General features: G+C 37.5%; 1 protein-coding gene across 1 annotated transcript in view; it reads right to left on the bottom strand.

Moving 5' to 3' along the window:
* Positions 1–22,106, bottom strand: part of AP3S1 (adaptor related protein complex 3 subunit sigma 1) — a 70,450-nt gene that overhangs the window by 41,331 nt on the left and 7,013 nt on the right. The window contains 1 exon segment of the mRNA XM_024120724.3: positions 1,524–1,615. Coding sequence (XP_023976492.1) covers positions 1,524–1,615 — 92 coding nt within the window.

The raw sequence follows: 22,106 nt of genomic DNA, 5'->3' as shown, positions 1-22,106 counted from the left end.
GATTCAAATTCTTGTATAGAATGCAATACACGATATAAAAGCTACAGAATTTTAGAAATCCTTAGTCCAAATATCTTATTTAACATAAGACGAGAAAACTGAGGTACAAAGAATTTACGTGACCTAACCAAGAAAACCAGCTTGTTAGTAACAAAACTAGGACTAAACCAGATGTGTAGGCTCGTCTCTGATGCAATATTTGCTTTCTACTTTTTGTAAGGCTGGAAAAGAATAATTACAAACTCAAGTCACTTTCTAGTTCAAACAGTGCCCTGGTTAGACCAATCAATTTCTTGCACTGTGCTGATTGATTAATTTCCTATAAGATTAGAAGATTAAGGAGCTGAGATAAAGGGAAAGGATGGTAATGGCAAACACAACTACAGTTTAAGAGATAAGTAAAGTACAATTAAAATATAAAAACAGAAAGCAAGTACATCTGTCTCAACTATTAAATTGGAGGCCTTGAGTTAACAGCAAAATGTACAAATCATAGGTGTGTATTTGCAAATTTAAGAGCAGCATGATCTAACCTTTCAAGAAATGCAAGTAAACTTTCTAAATGATAAAAAGTAATTTATAGTCAGGTAAGAATGAATTCTCTATTATGAAAACTATTTTTCAAAATATGCATCATACACCTTAAAAATACAGAAAAGTAGGTTTCTCAGGCTAATCTCTGATTATTCATAATGAGGTTCAGCTAAAGTTTACTTTTTGAATTGTCACTGAGGAAATATCTTGTTAAGAAATTAAACATATAAACATGGAAAGGAATATTTATGAAACTATTTGAGAACAAATTATTTTCATGAAACCCATTAATTTAAAACTATTTATAATAGTTGGCAAACTAATCATAAGCAATTTTTATTTATTCATTTTAAAAACAGAAAAGTCTTAGCTGAATTCGAATCTGTCTATCTAGACACACACATATATTTGAAAAGCAGACGTCAGAATTGATCATAATATAAAATAAAGGGTGCTATCTAAATTCTTATGAAAACAGGTCCATTCACCCTAAGGAGTACTCTGTAGTCATTAAAAAGAATGAGATTGCTTTAGATGGGTTTATATGCAGAGTTTTTCAAAATATAAGTGCAAACAAGCAACACGAAAACCAGCATACATGTGTGATCCCGTAAATAAAAATTTTTAAGGTTATACTTTTATATGTTAGTGCAAAATTAATTTTCTAGAAGGATACACAAGAAACTGGGAAGAAGGACTAAAGTTGGAGGAGGAAGACTTGGTCTACATTTTATACTTCTATGTAATGTTTGAATTTTTGCCATATGAATATATTACCTTTATATAAGATGCCTTTATAAATTTTTAAAAGAAAAAGATTAAATATCTTCAAAAAATTATTTAAGTTAGATTTATAGTTAACATAAATGTCAATTAATTCCCCCAATCCAATTAATCAAATTAGGAAATTTTAAGATAAAACGATTAAACAGTATATATTTTACTCATATAGTCAAAGATTAGAAATGTCCATGAAATGCTTTACTTACAATCCTCCTTCTAGGAAATTACAAACATTTTCATCTCTCTTAGATACCAAATGGAATGTCTCCCTGATGATTTGCTGTTGTGTATCTTCACTCTGAGAAAGAATAATTCATATATGTTAGGATCTAATTTCTAGGTTTAACAGCATTATAAGAATTAAAAAAATAAAAGATAGTAGTATCTGTCTGGGAAATTCATCTAAGAGTGCAGTCCTTGGAGAACTAACCTATCATACCTTAAAAGAAAAAAAACCCAACATTTTAAAATTAAAAACAAAACAAAAAATCAGCACTTTATAGTTTACCACTTCAATAAAACTTATTTCTCAGCTTCAAAAACCAACAAGAAAAATATCAGACACATGAATTACAGACACTAGCAAAAGGGACACTAGATATTAACTAGTCAAAGCCCGTTGTTTTACAAATGAGTAAACTGAAATAAAGAGATGAAGCTATAAACAATTCACATAGCTAATCTATATTTTAAAGGAAGAAAGTACAGAAGTTTGGAGCTTCCAATTAAGTAAGTTTAACTAAATGCAAATTGAAGTAAGAGTCTATCCATCTTACTAATTTTTATATAAGTGCTGCCTAAAACCAAGAATTGATTCATTAATATTTATTAAATTCACCAAGCAATTCATATCCAAGTAAAAAAGAGTCAGTTTCTCAAACGCTGCAATAGAAAACTGGGCAAAATCATGAACAAGAATTTCACAGGGAAGAAAATATCATGATCCATAAACAAATAAAAAGATGGCAAACCTCATTAGTAATGAAGTGAAACACAAGTTAAAGTAACAATGAGATAACTCCACCTGTACCATATTAGCAAAAATGTAAAGTTATGACACTATCAAATGTTGACAAAGATGTGGAATCAAAGAAACTCATACTGCCAGTGGGAAGTTAAGTGGTATAACCACTTGGGCAAAAAGTTTTACAATCCAGCACTCCACTCCTAGGTACAATGACAACCCATATGAAACCATTGTTTTTGAAGGTCAAAAACAATAGAAAATTGGCCAACTACATATACATAATAAATTCTTAACGTGTATACCAAGAAGCACATAGAAGAATGTTCATAAAAGCACCATAACAACAACAAAAAGCTGAAAACAACCCAAATGTCCACCAACCACATATAAATTATGGTATGCTTTTTAAAAAAAATTTATTTATTTATTTATTTATTTTTGGCTGCATTGGGTCTTCGTTGCTGCGCGTGGGCTTTCTCTAGTTGCGGCGAGCGTTGCGGTGTGTGGGCTTCTCACTGTGGTGGCTCCTCTTGCTGTGGAGCATGGGCTCTAGGCATGCGGGCTTCCATAGTTGTAGCTCGCGGGCTCTAGAGTGCAGGCTCAGTAGCTGTGGTGCATGGGCTTAGCTGCTCCACGAACAACAACAAAAAGCTGAAAACAACCCAAATGTCCACCAACCACATATAAATTATGGTATGCTTTTTTAAAAAAATTTATTTATTTATTTTTGGCTGCATTGGGTCTTCGTTGCTGCGCGTGGGCTTTCTCTAGTTGCGGCGAGCGTTGCGGTGTGTGGGCTTCTCACTGTGGTGGCTCCTCTTGTTGTGGAGCATGGGCTCTAGGCATGCGGGCTTCCATAGTTGTAGCTCGCGGGCTCTAGAGTGCAGGCTCAGTAGCTGTGGTGCATGGGCTTAGCTGCTCCACGATATGTGGGATCTTCCCAGACCAGGGCTCGAACCCATGTCCCCTGCATTGGCGGGCGGATTCTTAACCACTGTGCCACCAGGGAAGTCCCTGTGGTATGCTTATAAAATAGAATCCTATAAGCAGTTAAAATTAAATCAGTATATTATACCCATCAATATGAATGATTCTTAAAAGTTTAATGTGGAAAAAAAGAGTTAACACAGCTCAAGTTGCCATTAAAAAAATACCATAGACTGATGGTTTACCTAACAGAAATTTATTTTCTCACAATTCTGGAGGCTAAAGGTTCAAGACTGAGGTGCCAGCATAATTGGGTTCTGGTGAGTGATCTCTTCTTGGCTGGAAGACAACCACCTTCTCACTGTGTCCTTACATGTCCTTATGAGGAAAAACAGCAAGAACAGGTTCTCTGGTATCTCTTCTGGTAAGGGCACCAATCACATCATGAGGGCCCCACCCTCAAAATCTCATCTAAACCTAATTATCTCCCAAAGTTCCAATCCCAAACACCATCAAATTGAGGGTTAGGGCTTCAACATGTGGATTTGGGGGGTACACAATTCAGTCTACAGCAGGGGAAAAAAGTAAGTACCAGAATGATATGTAATCATTCCATTAGTATAAAATTCAAAAACAGGCAAAACTAAATATTACGTAGTGACAGAAATTTGGGGTTGATAAAAATAAAACTATAAAGAAAATCATGGAAATGATTAACAAATTTCAAAGGATTAGTTTCAAAGGAAGAAACAAAACTGTCAGTCACAGATTAAAAGATTTTCCACATAGAAAATCTAACATAATTTACACAGAAGTGTTGTAATTAGTAAAAGGTTTTAATAAGAACACAAAGAAAGACATTATATAAAATTCTACTGCCATTCTAACCTTCTGCAAGCATGAGTTGTAAAATATAATTTTAAAAAGATACCATCAAAAGCCAAGCAGTGCCTAGGAATAAAGGAAACAACAAAAAAAAATGCAAGAGAAAATGTAAAACTTTACTGAAAAAATTAAAGAATACCTAAGTAAATAAAAAAATGTACAATGCTTATAGATTGAATGATTCAATATTATAAAGATGCTCAATCTCCCCAAAATGCTCCAAAGACTTAAGGCAATTCTAATCAAAATCCCAACAAGGGTGTAGGGGGAGAACTTGAAAACCGGATTATGACTCCAAATATGACTCCTCTCATGACTTACATATGAAATCAGAGGACTAGAATAAAAAGACACTCTCAAGTGGACTATAAGAGGACCTGCTGACCCGATTAAGAATTATTGTAAAGTCACAGTAATTAAGGCAACATATTGGTGCAGAAATAGGGAAATTGACTGATGGAACCAGAAACACACCCACATATAAATATAGTTATTTAATTTAAAACAGAATACTCGGGGCTTCCCTGGTGGCGCAGTGGTTGCGCGTCTGCCTGCCGATGCAGGGGAACCGGGTTCGCGCCCCGGTCTGGGAGGATCCCACATGCCGCGGAGCGGCTGGGCCCGTGAGCCATGGCCGCTGAGCCTGCGCGTCCGGAGCCTGTGCTCCGCAACGGGAGAGGCTGCAGCAAAGGGAGGCCCGCATACCACAAAAAAAAAACAAAAACAAAAACAAACAAAAACAAACAAAAACAGAATACTCACTGCAGATAAGCAAGGATGGAAGGGCATTTCCATAAATGGTGCCAGGATAAAAATTTTTCTTTTTGTTCTAATACAATGAACTTCTAGCTCTCACATACTCAAAAAATCAATCCCAGATTGAATAAAAATAAATGTCAATGGTAAAGCTACAAAAATTTAAAAGTATAATACAGAAGAATATCTTTATAACATTGTAATAGTGTTGGACTTTCAAATAAGACACAAATAACAATAACCATAAAGGAAAAGGTTGCCAAATTTGATCACATCAAAAGTAAGCACTTTTAAAAAAAACTTTATTTATTTATTTATTTATTTATTTATTTATTTATTTATTTTTGGCTGCGTTGGGTCTTTGTTGCTGCATGTGGATTTTTCTCTAGTTGCGGCGAGTGTGGGCTACTCTTTGTTGCGGTGCATGGGCTTCTCACTGCGGTGGCTTCTCTTGTTGTGGAGCATGGTAGGCGTGCAGGCTTCAGTTGCTCCACTGCATGTGGGATCTTCCCGGACCAGGGCTCAAACCCGTGTCCCCTGAATTGGCAGGAGGATTCTTAACCACTGTGCCACCAGGGAAGCCCAGTAAGCACTTCTAATGCTCAAATGACATCAGAAAAAAATAATTAAGAGAGCTACAAACATGACAAACATATCTGCAATACATAAAAACTGACAAAGGAATAGTTGCTAGCATACATAAAGAACACTTAAATGCCAGTAAGAAAAAGATAAACATCCCAATAGAAAAATGACTTGGCAAAATATAAGACCTGGAATACATCAAACTAAAAAGTTTCTGTACAGCAAAGAAAACCATCAACAAATAGGTAACCTGCTGAATGGAAGAAAATATCTGCAAATTATATACCTGATAAAAGGTTAATATCCAAAATATATAAAGAACTTATACAACTCAGTAGCAAAAATACAGAAGCAATCCAATTTAAAAAATTAGGACAGAAAATCTAAACAGAGATTTTTCCAAGGAAGACATACAGATGGCCAAAAGGTACATGAAAAGATGCTCAACATCACTAATCATCAGGGAAAGGCAAATTAAAACCACAATGAAGTATCACTTCACACCTATTAGAATGGTTATTATAAAGATGCTAAAAATAATGAGTACTGGCGAGGAGGTGGAGAAAATGGAACACTTGTGTATGTTGGTGGGAATGTAAATTGGTGCAGCTGCTATGAAAACCAGTATGGATGTTCCTCAAAAAATTAAAAACAGAACTACCACATGACCCAGCAATTCCACTTCCAAGTTTTTACCTGAAGAAAATGAAAATACTAACTTGAAAAGATAAAAACACTCTCATGTTCATTAGGGCATAATACACAATAGCCAATATATGGGAACAACCTAAGTGTCCATCAGTGTCCATGGATGGGTAAAGAAAATAAAATGTGATGTATATAAAGGCAAACCTTGGAGATATTGAAGGTTTGGTTCTAGACCACAATAAAGCAAATATTATAATAAAGGGAGTCACATGAATATTTTGGTTTCCCAGTGAGTATATGTTATGTTTAAGCTATACAGTAGTCTACTAAGTGTGCAACAGCATTATGTCTAAAAAAATGTACATACCTTAATTTAAAAATACTTTATTGATAAAAAATGCTAACTATCATCTGAGCTTTCCATGAATCATAATCTTTTTGCTGGTGGAGGGTCTTGCCTCAGTGGCTGCTGACTCCTCAGCGTGGTGGCTGCTGAAGGTTGGGGTGACTGCCAATTTCTTAGAATATGACAACAGTGAAGTCTGCCTCGCTGATGGACTCTTCCTTTCATACAGAAGGAATCATGCAATGCTGCTTGATAGCATTTTACCCACAGGAGAACTTCTTTCAAAATTGAAGTCAGTCCTCTCAAACCCTGCCAAATACTTTATCAACTAAGTTTATGAATTATTCTAAGTCCTTTGTTGTCATAACAACAATCTTTGCAGAATCCTCACCAGGAGTAGATTCTATCTCAAGAAATCACTTCTTTGCTCATCCTTAAGAAGCAACTCCCCATCCACTCAAGTTTTTTATCATGAGACTGCAGCAATTCAGTCACATCTTCAAGCTCTGCTTCTTCTAGTTCTCTTGCTATTTCCACCACAGCTACAGTTACTTCCTCCAATGAAGTCTTCAATCCCTCCCCTGCAAGTCATCCATGAAGGCTGGAATCAACTTCTTCCAAACTCCTGTGAATGTTGATATTATGATCTCTTCTCATGAATCATAATGTTCTTACTGGCATCTACAATGGTGAGTCCTTCCCAGAAGGATTTCAACTGACTTTGCTCAGATCCATCAGAGGAATCACCATCTATGGCACCTATCGCCTTACAAAATGTATTTCTTTTTTTTTGTTTTGTTTTGTTTTGTTTTTGTGGTATGCGGGCCTCCCTCTGCCGTGGCCTCTCCCGTTGCGGAGCACAGGCTCCGGACGCGCAGGCTCAGCGGCCATGGCTCACGGGCCCAGCCGCTCCGCGGCATGTGGGATCCTCCCGGACCGGGGCGCGAACCCGGTTCCCCTGCATCGGCAGGCGGACGCGCAACCACTGCGCCACCAGGGAAGCCCCCAAAATGTATTTCTTAAAGAAGAAGAGTTGAAAGTCAAAATGACTCCTTGATCTGTGGGCTGCAGAATGTACACTGTATTAGCAAGCATGAAAATAACATGAATCTCACTGTACATCTCCATCACAGCTCTTGGGTAACCAGCTGCATTGTCAATGAGCAGTAATATTTTGAAAGGAATCTTTTTCTTCTGAACTGTAGGTCTTAACAGTGGGCTTAAAATAAATTCAGTAGACCATGTTGTAAATAGACGTGCTGTCATCTGGCTTTGTTGTTCCATTTATAGAACACAAGGAGAGTAGCACAATTTTAGCATAACATTAGCATAATTCTTAAGGGCCCTAGGATTTTTGGAATGGTAAATGAGCACTGGCTTCAACAAAGCCACCATCTACATTGGCCCCCAACAAAAGAGTCAGCCTATCCTTTGAATCGTTGAAGCCAGGCGTGTCCTAGATGGCATCTTCTTCCAACAGAAGGCTCTTTTGTCTACACTGAAAATCTGTTGTTTAGTACAGTCACCTTCGTTCATTATCTTAGTTAGATCTTTGGGATAACGCAATGTAGTTTCTACATCAGCACTTGCTGCTTCACCTTGCACTTTCATGTTATGGAGACGGCTTCTTTCCTTAAACCTCTGCTAGCTTCAAACTTTTCTTCTGCAGCATCCTCACCTCTCTCAGCCTTCATATAGAGTTGAAGAGTTAGCGCCTTGCTCTGGATTAGGCATTGGCTTAAGGGAACGTTATGGCTGGTTTGACCTTTTATTCAGACTACTAAACTTTCTTCACATCAGCAATAAGGCTGTTTCACTTTCTTATCATCCATGTGCTCACTGCAGTAGCACTTTTAATTTCCTCAAGAACTTTTCCTTTGCATTCACAGCTTGGCTAACCGGTGCAAGAGGCTAAGCTTTCAGCCTACCTTAGCTTTCAACATGCCTTCCTCACTAAGCTTAATCATATCTTGCTCTTGATTTAAAGTGACAGACATGCAACTCCTCCTTTCACTTGAACTTAGAGGCCACTGTCAGATTATTAACTGGTCTAATTTCAATATTGCTGTGTCTCAGGGAACAGGGAGGCCCAAGAAGTGGGAGAGAGATAGAGGATTGGCTGGTGACTGGAGCAGTCAGAACACACACATTTGGTTTGCTCTCTTATGTGTGTGTGGTTCGTGGCATTCCAAAACAATTACAACAGTAACATCAATGATCACTATCACAGATCACTATCACAAAGATAATAATAATGAAAAATTTTGAAATATTGCAAGAATTACCAAAATATGACATAGAGGCACAAGTGAGCAAATGCTGTTAGAAAAAATGGCGCCAATAGACTTGGCTTGAGGCAGGGTTGCCACAAATCTTCAATCTGTAAAAAAATACAGTATCTGTAAAGTGCAATAAAATGAGGTATGCCTGCAAATTTGTGCTGTTTTTAAGTCACTGAGTTTGTGGTCATTTGTTAGAGCAGCAGTATAAGTGAATACCAGGCCGTACTGAAAACAGGGGGGTTAAGAAAATGTCAACAAGCCAGATGTTGAAATCCCTAGTCCTTTTCTTCAATTAGTTCCCAGAATTCCTACAGTTAGGCCTTCGACACCCTCCAGGCTAAAGCCTGGAACAAACTTCTCCAGGAACTGTATCTAGATCTAAAGTTAATGACACTGGAGGGTCCCACTTCGGCAGAAACTGCTGTCTGTTCACCAAACTCTACTTCCCAAGCACACAATTCAAGAATATTTTCCATTCTCCCTTGAATTTAAGGGAGCCATACAACTCAGTTTTGGACAACGTGATGTGGTAGGCAGTTGCAGTGGTATACCAGAGCTGGCACAATTGAAAACCAACAGTGTGTTATCTCTTCCCATTTCTGCATTCAGTCACATGATGTCACTACATCATGCTGGTAGCATGAAACTGACCATAATGGAGTACTTACATCATGCAGCCAATACTACAAAATAGAGTTCTTTCCTCCCAGGTGAGCCAGTTGTTAAAAATACACTGTCCATGTACCTACTGGTCATCTGTATGTCTTCTTTAAATGCAAATCAAAACTATAGTGAAGTACCACCTCACACCAGTCAGAATGGCCATCATTAAAAAGTCTGCAAATAACAAATGCTGGAGAGGGTGTGGAGAAAAAGGAACCCTCCTATAGTGTTGGTGCCAGTGTATTGATAAGCTGGTGCAGCCACTATGGAGAACAGTATGGAGGTTCCTCAGTAAACTAAAAATAGAATTACCATATGATCCAACAATCCCACTCCTGGACATATACCCGGACAAAACTATAACTCAAACAGATACATCCACCCGTATGTTTATAGCAGCACTATTCACAACAGCCCAAACATGGAAACAACCTAAATGTCCATGGACAGATGAATGGATAAAGAAGATGTGGTACATATACACAATGGAAAAATACTCAGCCATAAAAAGAATGAAATAATGCCATTTGCAGCAACATGGATGCAACTAGAGATTATCATACTAAGTGAAGTCAGAAAGAGAAAGACAAATAATATGATATCACCATATGATATCACTTATATGTGGAATCTAAAGTATGGCACAAATGAACCTATCTACAAATCAGAAACAGTTTCACAGACAGAGAACAGACCTGTGGTTGCCAAGGAGGAGGTGGGTGGGGGAGGGAAGTACTGGGAGTTTGGGATTAGCAGATGTAAACTACTATATATAGAATGGATAAACAAGCTCCTACTGTATAACACAGGGAACTATATTCAATATCCTGTGATAAACCATAATGGAAAAGAATGTAAGAAAAAGAATGTCTACATGTGTTTAACTGTGTCACTTCACTGTACAGCAGAGACTGGCACAACATTGTAAATCAACTATACTTCAAAAAAAACTTCTTTTAATTTTAAAAATATTTAAAAAATTTTTTAAAAAATACACCATCTAGGGGCTTCCCTGATGGCGCAGTGGTTAAGAATCCGCCTGCCAGTGCAGGGGACACGGGTTCAAGCCCTGGTCTGGGAAGATCCCACATGCTGCGGAGCAACTAAGCCCATGTGCCACAACTACTGAGCCCACATGCCACAACTACTGAAGTCCACGTGCCTAGAGCCTGTGCTCTGCAACGAGAAGCCACCGCAATGAGAAGCCTGCGCACCGCAACAAAGAGTAGCCCCTGCTCGCTGCAACTAGAGAAAGCCCGCATGCAGAAACAAAGACCCAATGCAGCCAAAAATAAATAAAGAAAATAAATTAAAGAAAATAATACACCATCTAAGCCTCACTCATAAAAATTCCTGCACAATCTTCCATGTTAACTAGATGCAGAAGTTCCGTTAACACCATCTCAAGAATGACAAATAAATGCCCACAAAGAAGGTTCTAGCTGATCAGAAACACCAATACTATACTTTATGTGAGTGAGAAATAAACTTTTATTGTGTTAAGGCACTAACACTGGGGGGATTGTTGTTACAGCAATTGTTACCCTAGCTAAACTGCCTAGCCACACTGTCTCAAAAAGCTCATATAGATAACCTCTACTCATGGATTCAGCGTTTCCAATTAGTTTTCAGTATCCTATCTTTACACAGAAGTCAACCAAAGATTAGTGGACATCTGAAGACAGCTCGAACATAAAAGCTAAGGACAAAAGTAGGGGAGAAAAGCAACTGAAAGGAAACAAACCAAGTTGGAAGAAGAAAATTTTTAAGTATATAACATTAATACCAGAGAGATAAGAAAAGATAATCCAACTAGGAAACAGGAACAGCCTACCACAAAACAGTAACATTCAGAAATTTTTTTAAAAGAATTCACGTAAATTAAAAATATATGGAGAAATTTTAAAATTTGGGGGAAAGACTGGAAAATAAAGTGAGAAAATCATTCAAAAAATAGGACCAAAGGGCGGAAAGACAGAAAATAGAAGAGAAAGGATAACAAAAGTAGAACAACAGTCCAGAGGAATGCTGAATAAAAGGAGATTCAAAAAGAGAAGAGAGCAAACTGAGAAATTTTTCAAGGAAAGAAAACAAGAACTTCCAGAATTAAAGAGCCCATCAAGGATCCAGCACAACTAATGAAAACAGACTCATAACAAGGGTCTATGAAACTTTAGAAATTGCTGACAAACAGGACTCTGCATATTTTCTGGACAGTAAAAACAGATCATACACAAAGAACAGGTAATCAGAATTGCATCAGGCTTTTCGATAACAATACTGGAAACTAAAAGGTAATAGAGCAATGCCACCAAAATTCTGAGGAAAAGTTATTTCCAACCAAGAATTCTATAGGCAGTCAATGTAAAGTTATACTCTTTTCAGACATGCAAGATCTCAAAAAAAATCTACCTCCCATGACCTTTCTCAAGAAGTTACTGGAGGATAACTCCTGTAAGCTCCACCATGGTAAGGTAATAAACCAAAAAAATCAAGCAACAAGGGATCCAACACAGGAATAGGCAAAAGGAATACCTAAGATAACAAAGATCCTAATATGACTGCCAAAAAACAGGTCCAAATTGGACCTAGTCAAAGGATTCCAGGAGGGATTTCTTCAGGAACATGAAACTGATAGAAGATGTATATGACTGAGACAACTGGCAAAGACATGAATTAGTGACAAGTAAATAAAAAACTTGATCAAAGGAAAAGGCGACTGTATCCGCAAGGAAAATGAAATGTCAGGAAAGGAAAAACTAAGCACAGTTTACAACATGGTTCAGCTGAGGATGTTTACACAAGAAATTAATGTAAACACCAAATACTGATCTAATCAAAATTATGAAGTAACTATGAAAGGACTGGTAGGATACAGATGCTGGGCGGGAGGGGTGGGAAAGGAGCTAAATAATCATTTTTCAATAGCAGAAGTCAACAGATCACGCCCACAAGTGAAAAATCAGGCAACAAAACAAGCAAGTTATTTAGAGACATGTAATAATCACTGAGTTATCAAATAAAAGTACCTACCTGTGGGAAGGGGGAAATGAGACCATGTTATTTTTTCATTATAAACCTTATAGAACTATTATATTATTTAACCTATGCTAATGTATAACTTTGATAAGCAAACTAAAAATAAAAAAGGGAGGGAGGAGAGTATGGATTCTGTAACCAGACTATCGGGGTTTATTCCTGAATATGGTCTATATTAACTGGGTGACTTTGAGCAAGTTACTTAACCTCTCTGTGCCTGAGTTTTCCTCATTTGTAGCAAGAATAACAGTATCTACCTCACAGAGTTGTTGTGAAGATTGAGTTAATATGCATAAAGCTCTTAAAAACAACAGCTGGCGGGGCTTCCCTGGTGGCACAGCGGTTGAGAGTCCGCCTGCTGAAGCAGGGGATGCGGGTTCGTGCCCCGGTCCGGGAGGATCCCACGTGCCGCGGAGCGGCTGGGCCCGTGAGCCATGGCCGCTGGGGCTGCGACTCTGGAGCCTGTGCTCCACAACGGCCTGCTGAAGCAGGGGATGCGGGTTCGTGCCCCGGTCCGGGAGGATCCCACGTGCCGCGGAGCGGCTGGGCCCGTGAGCCATGGCCGCTGGGGCTGCGACTCTGGAGCCTGTGCTCCACAACGGGAGAGGCCACAGCGGTGAGAGGCCCGCGTATCGCAAAAAAAAAAAAAAAACAAAAAAAAACAAAACAACAGCTGGCACATAATAAGCATGGATTAATAACACTGACTTACTTTAGAAAATCTACCTCCAGGCCCTGTTAGAATTCTAATGATAGTGTAAAGGTCTTTAGAGGAGTTTTATTTTAAGGAAAGTTATCTTTTTGCATTATATTATTGTTCATAAACAAATAAGAGGTTAAATATGCTAAACCTTAATTATGTTTCACTATTTTAACAGTGAAAAGAATTTCTCATACTTCAAGACTGCTACTTGGAATTATCTTTCTTAAAATACCAAGCAATACTCAGCTAAGAAAATCAATACTGGTAAGAAGTCTTGAAATTTTAATCAAATAACCAGTCTAAGTTAAGATTAAACAAATTAAGTCTCCGCTTACATAAGACAACTTCTCTTTCTTTAAAAATCAATTTAATTTAACAGCTTTCATAAAGAAGCCTGGAGCTTTTGCCTCAGGCTGATCAGATTTCCTAACACTATGTTTCATAACAAAAGTATACATACATTTCAGTCAGCCACAACTCCTAGATTACATCAGTCTAAAGACAACTAGAGTTACATAAAGGCAACAACTTTTATTATTTTAAATATGTCTTAATGCATACTGAAAATTATATTTTAAAAATTCAGTATCCCACTAATAAAACCTTATCTTTTCCTATGTTTCTTCCTTGTTCCTACACATATATAATAAAATGCAACTTTAAAACCCAAACTTTCCTCTAATCAAACAGTAAATATGTCATTATCCTCTTCCCTCCCTCCCACACACGAAGAATTTTTTTCTTAAAATGCATTCATTCGGGCTTCCCTGGTGGCGCAGTGGTTAAGAATCCACCTGCCAATGCAGGGGACATGAGTTCGAGCCCTGGTCCGGGAAGATACCACATGCCGTGAAGCAACTAAGCCCGTGTGCCACAACTACTGAGACCGCACTCTAGAGCCCGTGAGCCACAACTACTGAAGCCTGCGCACCTAGAGCCTGTGCTCCACAACGAGAAGCCACCACAATGAGAAGCCCGCGCACCGCAACGAAGAGTAGCCCCCGCTTGCTGCAACTAGAGAAAGCCCACAAGCAGCAACGAAGACCCAACACAGCCAATTAAAAAAAAAATGCATTCATTCACTCCACTGAATGTTAGAATATCAAGAATTACCAAGATGAAAGAGAAAGCTTCTTTTCCCAAAGAGCTTAAAGAAATAAAATGAATATAACTACTTAATATTTTTATTTCATGTTCTATATCTTGCCTTTTTTATATTTCAAAAAAGAAATAGATGTCTTTATAATAAAAGGGGGCAACCCCTGACATAAGAACAGCACAAATAACATACTATAAGAAGGGGAACAAATGATTTTCAGCAGCAAGATTATTTTCAAAGAAAAGTGACAGATATCTAGGAACGGCCTTAAAGAACAGAAAGAATTCAGAAATGCAGAGAAGAGGGAATGTGAAGTTACATGATATTGGAGGCAGAAGGAAAAGTTTGGGCCAAAGCATGGAATCAAGAAAATGAGCAGCATATATGAAGAATAATAATTAGTTTATTTTGCAAAAGGAAGAGGACTGTCTTTTTCCTAAAAGGAAGAAAAGTTTGAAAACTAAGCCTCAGAGCACTCCAACATTTAGGAATCATGAAGAAGAGAAGGCCCCAGCAAAGAAAACTCAGTGGGTTTTTTTTGCCAGACCTCTCCCAAGTAGGAAGTCTGGCTGGAGACTTGATATATTTGAGTAGGCTTCACTTTAGTCTGAGTGTATAAAGAACAAGCAGTCATCATGGGGCTACACTTAAATCCCAAACAACAAGGAGGGAAGAGGGCACCTGCAACAGAAATTATATTAACACTTGCCCAGATATTTCATTAAATTTCTTTGAACTCTCTGGCATTTTCCCCCACAATGTATAAAACTGTATTAAAAATACTTAGCACAAGAAAGAAAGCACTCAATAAATGACAGCTATTATTAACACTCTAAAATTAACATCTACCATACTAAAATGTTTCCCACTTTCAGTGGCAAAAACCTAATTATTTAATTTAAATAACAAACAGCTGAGAAGGTGACAGACTGAGAGTCTGAAATATTTAAAGAGAGAGCCTGAACCATGGTGGAAGCTGAAAGGTCTGAAAACTCAAAAACAAAGTAAAAATTTGGGGAGGAAAGTTGGAGTAAGGTATCTAGACAATTCAACGGGAAAAGAACAGTCTTTTCCACAAATGGTGCTAGGAAAACTGGATAGCCACATGCATATAAATAACGTTAATCCCTAGCTCACACCCTGCACAAAACTTACTCAAAAAGGATCACAGACCTAAGTGTAAGAAAACTACAAAACTCTTGGAAGGAATTATAGGTACTAACCTATATGACCTTGGATTCGACAAATCTTTCTTAGATGTGCAAAAAAACACAGGCAAAGGAAAAAATAGATAAATTGGACGACATCAAAATTAAAAACCTTTGCACTGCAAATGATATCAGCAGGAAAGTGAAAACAACAAAACAGGAAGAAATATTTACAAATCATACATCTGTAAGGTACTTGCATCCAGAGTATATGAAGAACTCTTACAAACTCGATAACGAAAAGACATATAACCCAACTTTAAAATGAGCTAAGGATTTGAAAAGACTTTTCTCCAAAGATATGCAAACAGCCAATAAGCACATGAAAAGATGCTCACTGTCAGTGTCAGTAGGAAAATACAAACCAAAATCACAGTGAGATACCATCTGACATTCACCAGGATAGCTAGAATCAAAAAGACATATAATAAAATAAAAAGAGTTAATGAGGGGCTTCCCTGGTGGTGCAGTGGTGAAGACTCCGTACTCCCAATGCAGGGGGCCTGGGTTCAATCCTTGGTCAGGGAACTAGATCCCACATGCATGCTGCAACTAAGAGTTCACATGCTGCAACTAAGGAGCCCGTGAGCTGCAACTAAGGAGCTGGCAAGCCACAACTAAGGAGCCGGTAAACTGCAACTAAGGAGTCCGCCTGCTGCAACAAAGACCTGGCACAACCAAATAAATAAACAAATATTTTTTTTTAAAAAGAGTTAATGAGGATATGGAGAAATTAGAACCTTCATACATTGCTGATGGGAATGTAAAATGGAATAGACAATCTGGAGAACAGTCTGGTGGTTCTTTAGACAATTAATAAACAAAGTTACTGTATGACCTAGCAATTCCATTCCTAGATACACACCCAAAAGGTGTGAAAATATATGTTCACAGAAAAATTTGTACATGAATGTTCACAGCAGCACTATTCATAGTAGCCAAAAAGTAGAAACAATTCAAACATCCATCAACTGATAAAGGGATAAACAAATGTGGTATATCTATACAATGGAATATTACTTGGCCATAAAGAAGAATGCAGTACTGATATGTGCTGTGACATGAGTGAATCTTGAAAGCATCATGCTAAGCGAAAAGAAGCCAACCACAAAAGACTACATATTTCATGATTTCATTTACATGAAATGTCTAGAATAGGCAAATCTAAAGACACAGAAAACAGATCAGTGGTTGCCAGGGGCTGGGGGGAGTACAGATTGGGGAGTGACTATTAATGGGTATGAGGTTTCATTTGGTTTGATGAAAACGTTCTAAACTTAGATTATGGTGATAGTTGCACAACCATGATTACCAAAAAAAAAAATCACTGAATTGTACACTTTCAATGGGTGAATTTTATACTATGTGAATTATAAATTATATCTTAAAGTTTTTTTAATGTTAGGTAATTCTTTAAAATAAAATTTTAAAAAAGCTGGGCAAGTTTTTTAGCTAACTTTCTCCTTAAAACATCTCTCAATGAAACTCTTCTCTGGAAGAATCTTGTAGGACTTTGTATTTTGTAATAAGAAGGAAGTTCATTCCAAAACAAGGTCTACAATTCATTTTGAGGAAATAGAGTATCTGAGAACAATCTCTGGAATGTTCTACAGTCCGTAAGTTATATAATTTTCCAACCAAGGATAGGAATTAGAAAGAAGTAGTAATAATAAAAGTAGTAATAAAAGTTATTATTAATTTAGGTAAAGTATTGAGTCTTTATTATGCATCAGGTTTTATAAGTATTTTCTTATCCAATCTTCATTTAAAAAAACATTTTTCAAAATAAAAGTCCACAGTAGAAGTCTGGTTAAATAAATTATGATACACTATACAACAAATTATTATGTGGTCATTAAAAAATTATTTTCTGGATATAACACCAAAAGCACAGGAGAAAAAAAAAAAAGGTAAGTTGGACCTCACCAAAATTAAAATCTTTTGTGCAACAAAGGACACTATCCTTTGAAAAAGGATACCATTCCTTGGGTGAAAAAGCAAACCACTGATTGGGAGAAAATATTTGCAAATCATATATCTGATAAGGGATTGATATCCAGAATGTATAAAGAACAGCTCAACAACAAAAAATCAAACAGCCAGATTATAAAATGGGCAAAGTACTTAAACAGACATTTCTCCAAAGAAGCTATACAAATGATCAGTAAACACATGAGAAGATGCTCAACATTACTAGTCAGTAGAGAAATGTATCCTATGACCCATGTTTATAGCAGCATTATTCACAACAGCCAGAAAGTGGAAGCAACCCAAGGATCCACTAAGAGATAAATGGATAAACAATGTGTGGCACATACATATATACAATGGAATATTATTCAGCCCTAAAAAGGAATGAAATTTTGACACATTCGACAACATAGTTAAACCTTTGAAGACATCATACTAAGTGAAATAAGCCAGTCATAAAAGGGCAAACATTGTATAATTCCTCTTTCATGAGATTCCTCGAGTAGTCAAATTCATAGAGACAGAAAGGAGAATGGTGGTTACCAGTGGCTGGGAGAAGGGGAGAATGGGGAGTTAAGTGTTTAACAGTGTACAAAGTTTCAAGTGGGGAAGATGAAAAAGTTCTGAAGATGGAGGGTTAGTGATGGTTACACAACACTGAGAATTTACTTAATGCCACAGAGCTATATACTACCTAAAATGGTAAATTTCACATTACATATATTTTAGCACCATAAAAAAATTATTTTGTAACAATCACACTAAGATATATTGATGACAGGAAATGGAAGAATATATGTGTGGTGGGATGAACTAGCAATCTTCCCCCACTTAATTAGACAGCACATAGTAATCAAAACAATTCAGTGGGTCTGACACACAGATAAAGAGCCCTCTCCTTCTGGGTAACAAAGGGAACAATGACTGACAGCTACTGATTCTTGAATTACAAGGCTCGAAGCAAGGCAGGAAAGATGTAGATGCTTCTCCGCACAATATTAGAGGTGGTTTAGTGGCTTCACATAAACTTTGCTCATCTATAATCAAGGCTGTGAGATGTCTGGGAAAAATAAATGCTTTTCTTCTTGAGTTGTATTACTTCACAGGTTACTTAGGAAACGAAACCAGCTTGATCACTGGTCTCATTAGTACAGAGGTTGCACAGAATTGAGCAAACACTTTTACCTTAATTCACTGGGTTAGCTCTCCTACCTCTCCAAACCAGGTAGAGAAGAAAATAATTGAGCAGTCTCATTATTGAGCATCACTGACTCTCCTGCAGAGGCCAGAGGCATTGTTCAATTGTGCAAAATACAAGTAGGATTCAAGGAGAAATACCACTTCTTGTGGAGAGCATGTTAGGGATGATGTCATCAGACTGAAAGATTCGAAGAGACTGTGTGATTTGGCATATGGGCATGATCTGTCCGTGTCTTTCTCTCTGACCTCATCTCTTGCCACTCTTCCCTGTGATCACTCAACTTGCCTTCTTGCTATTCCTCAACACAAATTTCGGACCCATCTGAGGGATCCTGAACCTCTTTCTGCCTGAAACATTCTTTCCTCAGCTGTTCTCAAACACTCCCTCACCTCATTCAGTTCTCTTCTCAAATGTCAGGTTTTTAAAGAGGCTTTCCTTGATGATTTTATTTAAGATAGCCTCTCCCCCATCATTCTCTATCCCCCTACACTGTTTTGTTTTTTTTCATAGACTAATCACAGTTGTTACATAATTTGTTTATTGCCTATTTCCTATCACTAGAATGTAAACTCATAGGGCAGTCTTACTCATTACAATATTAGCAGTGCTTAGAACAGGGGCATACAAACAACAAATAGATATCTGTTGAAGGAATATGGGCAGAGGAAGAGAGCATAGAGAGTGCAATGGATAGGTAAGATAGTATCCAAAAAGGCCACTCCTACTTTCAAAGGACTAAGTCCAGATGTGCCTCCTCTTGGAGACTTAAGAACTTAACACCTGAGAGCTAGAATACTGGCCTTTACTCCTCCTACACTGCAGTATTCTTGAGCGTTGCCTGATCCTTCAGTAAATAAAGTTGTTTATCTGTATTGCAGTTCAAAGGATTTGGTAAGTGGAAGGCTGATACGGCTGAATGGGCAAGGAAAAAACGTGTAATTTATCCTAATGTGAGAGTTTTACACAACAAAAAACTGGAAGGGGATTGGCTCCTCTAGGTGGTCTACAACCCAGAATCACCTTGGCTTAGCAGCAGCAGTGAAGAAATCCATAACCCCAAAAGCACAAAGACAATTCCAAGTGTTAAAGATTGAATTCTTTGACTTTATAACAAAAATTAGCAAATATTGCCCTTTGGGATCAAAAAAGGGAAGGGCCCTGATACACTCAGGTTACTTACAGAAGTTAAACTATGTGGGGAAAAAAAAAGATATACACAGAGAAAAAAATACATGCAAATTACTAAAGTGCAATTAACATACACTACTGTACTTTTAAACATTTAACAGTAGAACAGCCAGACATTAACCAGATATTTGGTTATATTAAAGCCACAAATGTTCCATAAATCCAACAACAGCTTCAATGCATTCTTTGTGTTAGTAATGTCTAAAAGGTATATACTCTTCATCAGAATATTCTGGAAGAAAAAATTTAAGAAAAAATAAACAAGAAATACACTATCAATAGTTATCAATGGGTGGTGAAATCAAGGATGTCCCTAGTGATCTTTTTTTTTTTTTGGCCACACCATGTGGCATGCGGGATCTTAGTTCTCCAACCAGGGATCGAACCCGTGTCCCCTGCATTGGCAGCGTGGAGTCTTAACCACTGCACTGCCAGAGAAGTCCCCCAGTGGCCTTAATACTTAAATATTTTCCATGTAATCACAATAAAGAAACTTATTTAAAAATTAAAACAATAAATAATTGAACAATCAACTTTACCAAAGAAACATAATACAGCCACGTTATACAAGACCTTTCTCAGGGCTGAAAGGCAGAGGAAGGAACTATAACACTGTCCTATTTATAACCTTTTCCCCAAAACCAAAAAAATCACTGTAATGGTGAACATTTTATTTCTTCCTTTCAATACAATTTTCAACAGGTTTATTAATCTTAATTTTTTTTTTTTTTTTTTTTTTTTTTTTGCGGTACACGGGCCTCTCACTGCTGTGGCCTCTCCCATTGAGGAACACAGGCTCCGCGGCCATGGCTCACCGGCCCAGCCGCTCCGCGGCATGTGGGATCTTCCCGGACCGGGGCACGAACCCGTGTCACCTGCATCGGCAGGCGGACTCTCAACCACTGCGCCACCAGGGAAGCCCAATCTTAATTTTTTAAAAGCAAGTTTTCAAGCATACTACCCACAAAAATTGTGATTATATTAGAATTTGAATTTTTCAATGATCCATTGGTGTAAGGAATACCTTGAACTAAGTAAGATCTTTTGTGGCACATCTTCAGAACCACATATTATCAAGAACCATTCCTGATAGTAACATCCTCAGAAGTAATCTAAAATTACAGAGGAAAAAACGACCTATTCAAAAGAAATAACGTGAGCTAATGAAGAGAAAACAGTGGACACGTCTTTGCCTACCCACATCCACTCTTCTCTTCCACCTTTCCAACAGAATACCAATTTTCTTGATGCTTCCACCCTCCTCAGCTGCAAGGGTGGATCCCCATTCGTATAAGCTGTTACTGGTCTTGGGTAGAACTAATCAGGCTGAAGGGAAAGACACAGCCCAGGATTACAGGAACAGATCATTCTCTCCTTGTGCATTTTATTGATTACAACTGATTTCAAGGAGGAAATTCAGCCCTTGGACATCAATTTTGTGAAGAGGAGGGCATAGAAAGAAAGAAACCGGATCTATGATGAAGTCACTGATTTGCTGAATCAAATAATTTTGTAGTTTGTCTACTAGTCTGCACTTCCTATTCTGTATCCTAACAAAGTTCTTTTTAAGCAAATTTGAGTCAGTCCTAACGCATATGGAAGGAAATCAAATCATTTTGAATTATCTTGTTAACAAAAGTCAAATACTATATGTTAATATGTGTTAATACCTTAATTAATACTTAGAACTGTTGACAACTATGTCTCCATCATAAAAATAAGTTTAAGTATCCCATCTGTCATGTTGTCTTAATAGCTGCCAAAAAAAGACATCAGTAAACAACGATGCATCTTTTTTAAAGATTTTTTAAAAAGAAAAAAAGTTATACATACTTACACTTTATATTTTTTATGTAAATACATTCAAAAAAAAGGAAAGAACAATCTGAGAGTTCCTTCTAGGGCTTGCATTTGGTTGACAAACAACTTAATAATCAGACATAGTTTATAAGAATATTGAGACAACTCATGTATGTAAGAGTTTGAAAACTTTCCTGTTTGCACTTTGTATGCATGCTTATACATACACAATTTTTTATATGTGTAGACACAACTAAGATAATTAATATTAAAAAAACTTTTGTTTTATAACAGATATTCACCAAAGGATATGCCATGGTGCATTAATAACATGAGAATCATAACCCAAGAGCTTTTTTTTTCTTGCTTGATGGCTATGTAAAAATATATCTGGGCTTCCCTGGTGGCGCAGTGGTTGAGAGTCCCCCTGCCGATGCAGGGGACGCGGGTTCGTGCCCCGGTCAGGGAAGATCCCACATGCCGCGGAGCGGCTGGGCCCGTGAGCCATGGCCGCTGAGCCT

The sequence above is a fragment of the Physeter macrocephalus genome, chromosome 8 (genome assembly GCF_002837175.3).
Source record: "Physeter macrocephalus isolate SW-GA chromosome 8, ASM283717v5, whole genome shotgun sequence".
NCBI classification, from domain to species: domain Eukaryota; kingdom Metazoa; phylum Chordata; class Mammalia; order Artiodactyla; family Physeteridae; genus Physeter; species Physeter macrocephalus.
Note: the sequence above shows the minus strand (reverse complement) of the source record. Positions and strands in the feature narration are given on the sequence as shown.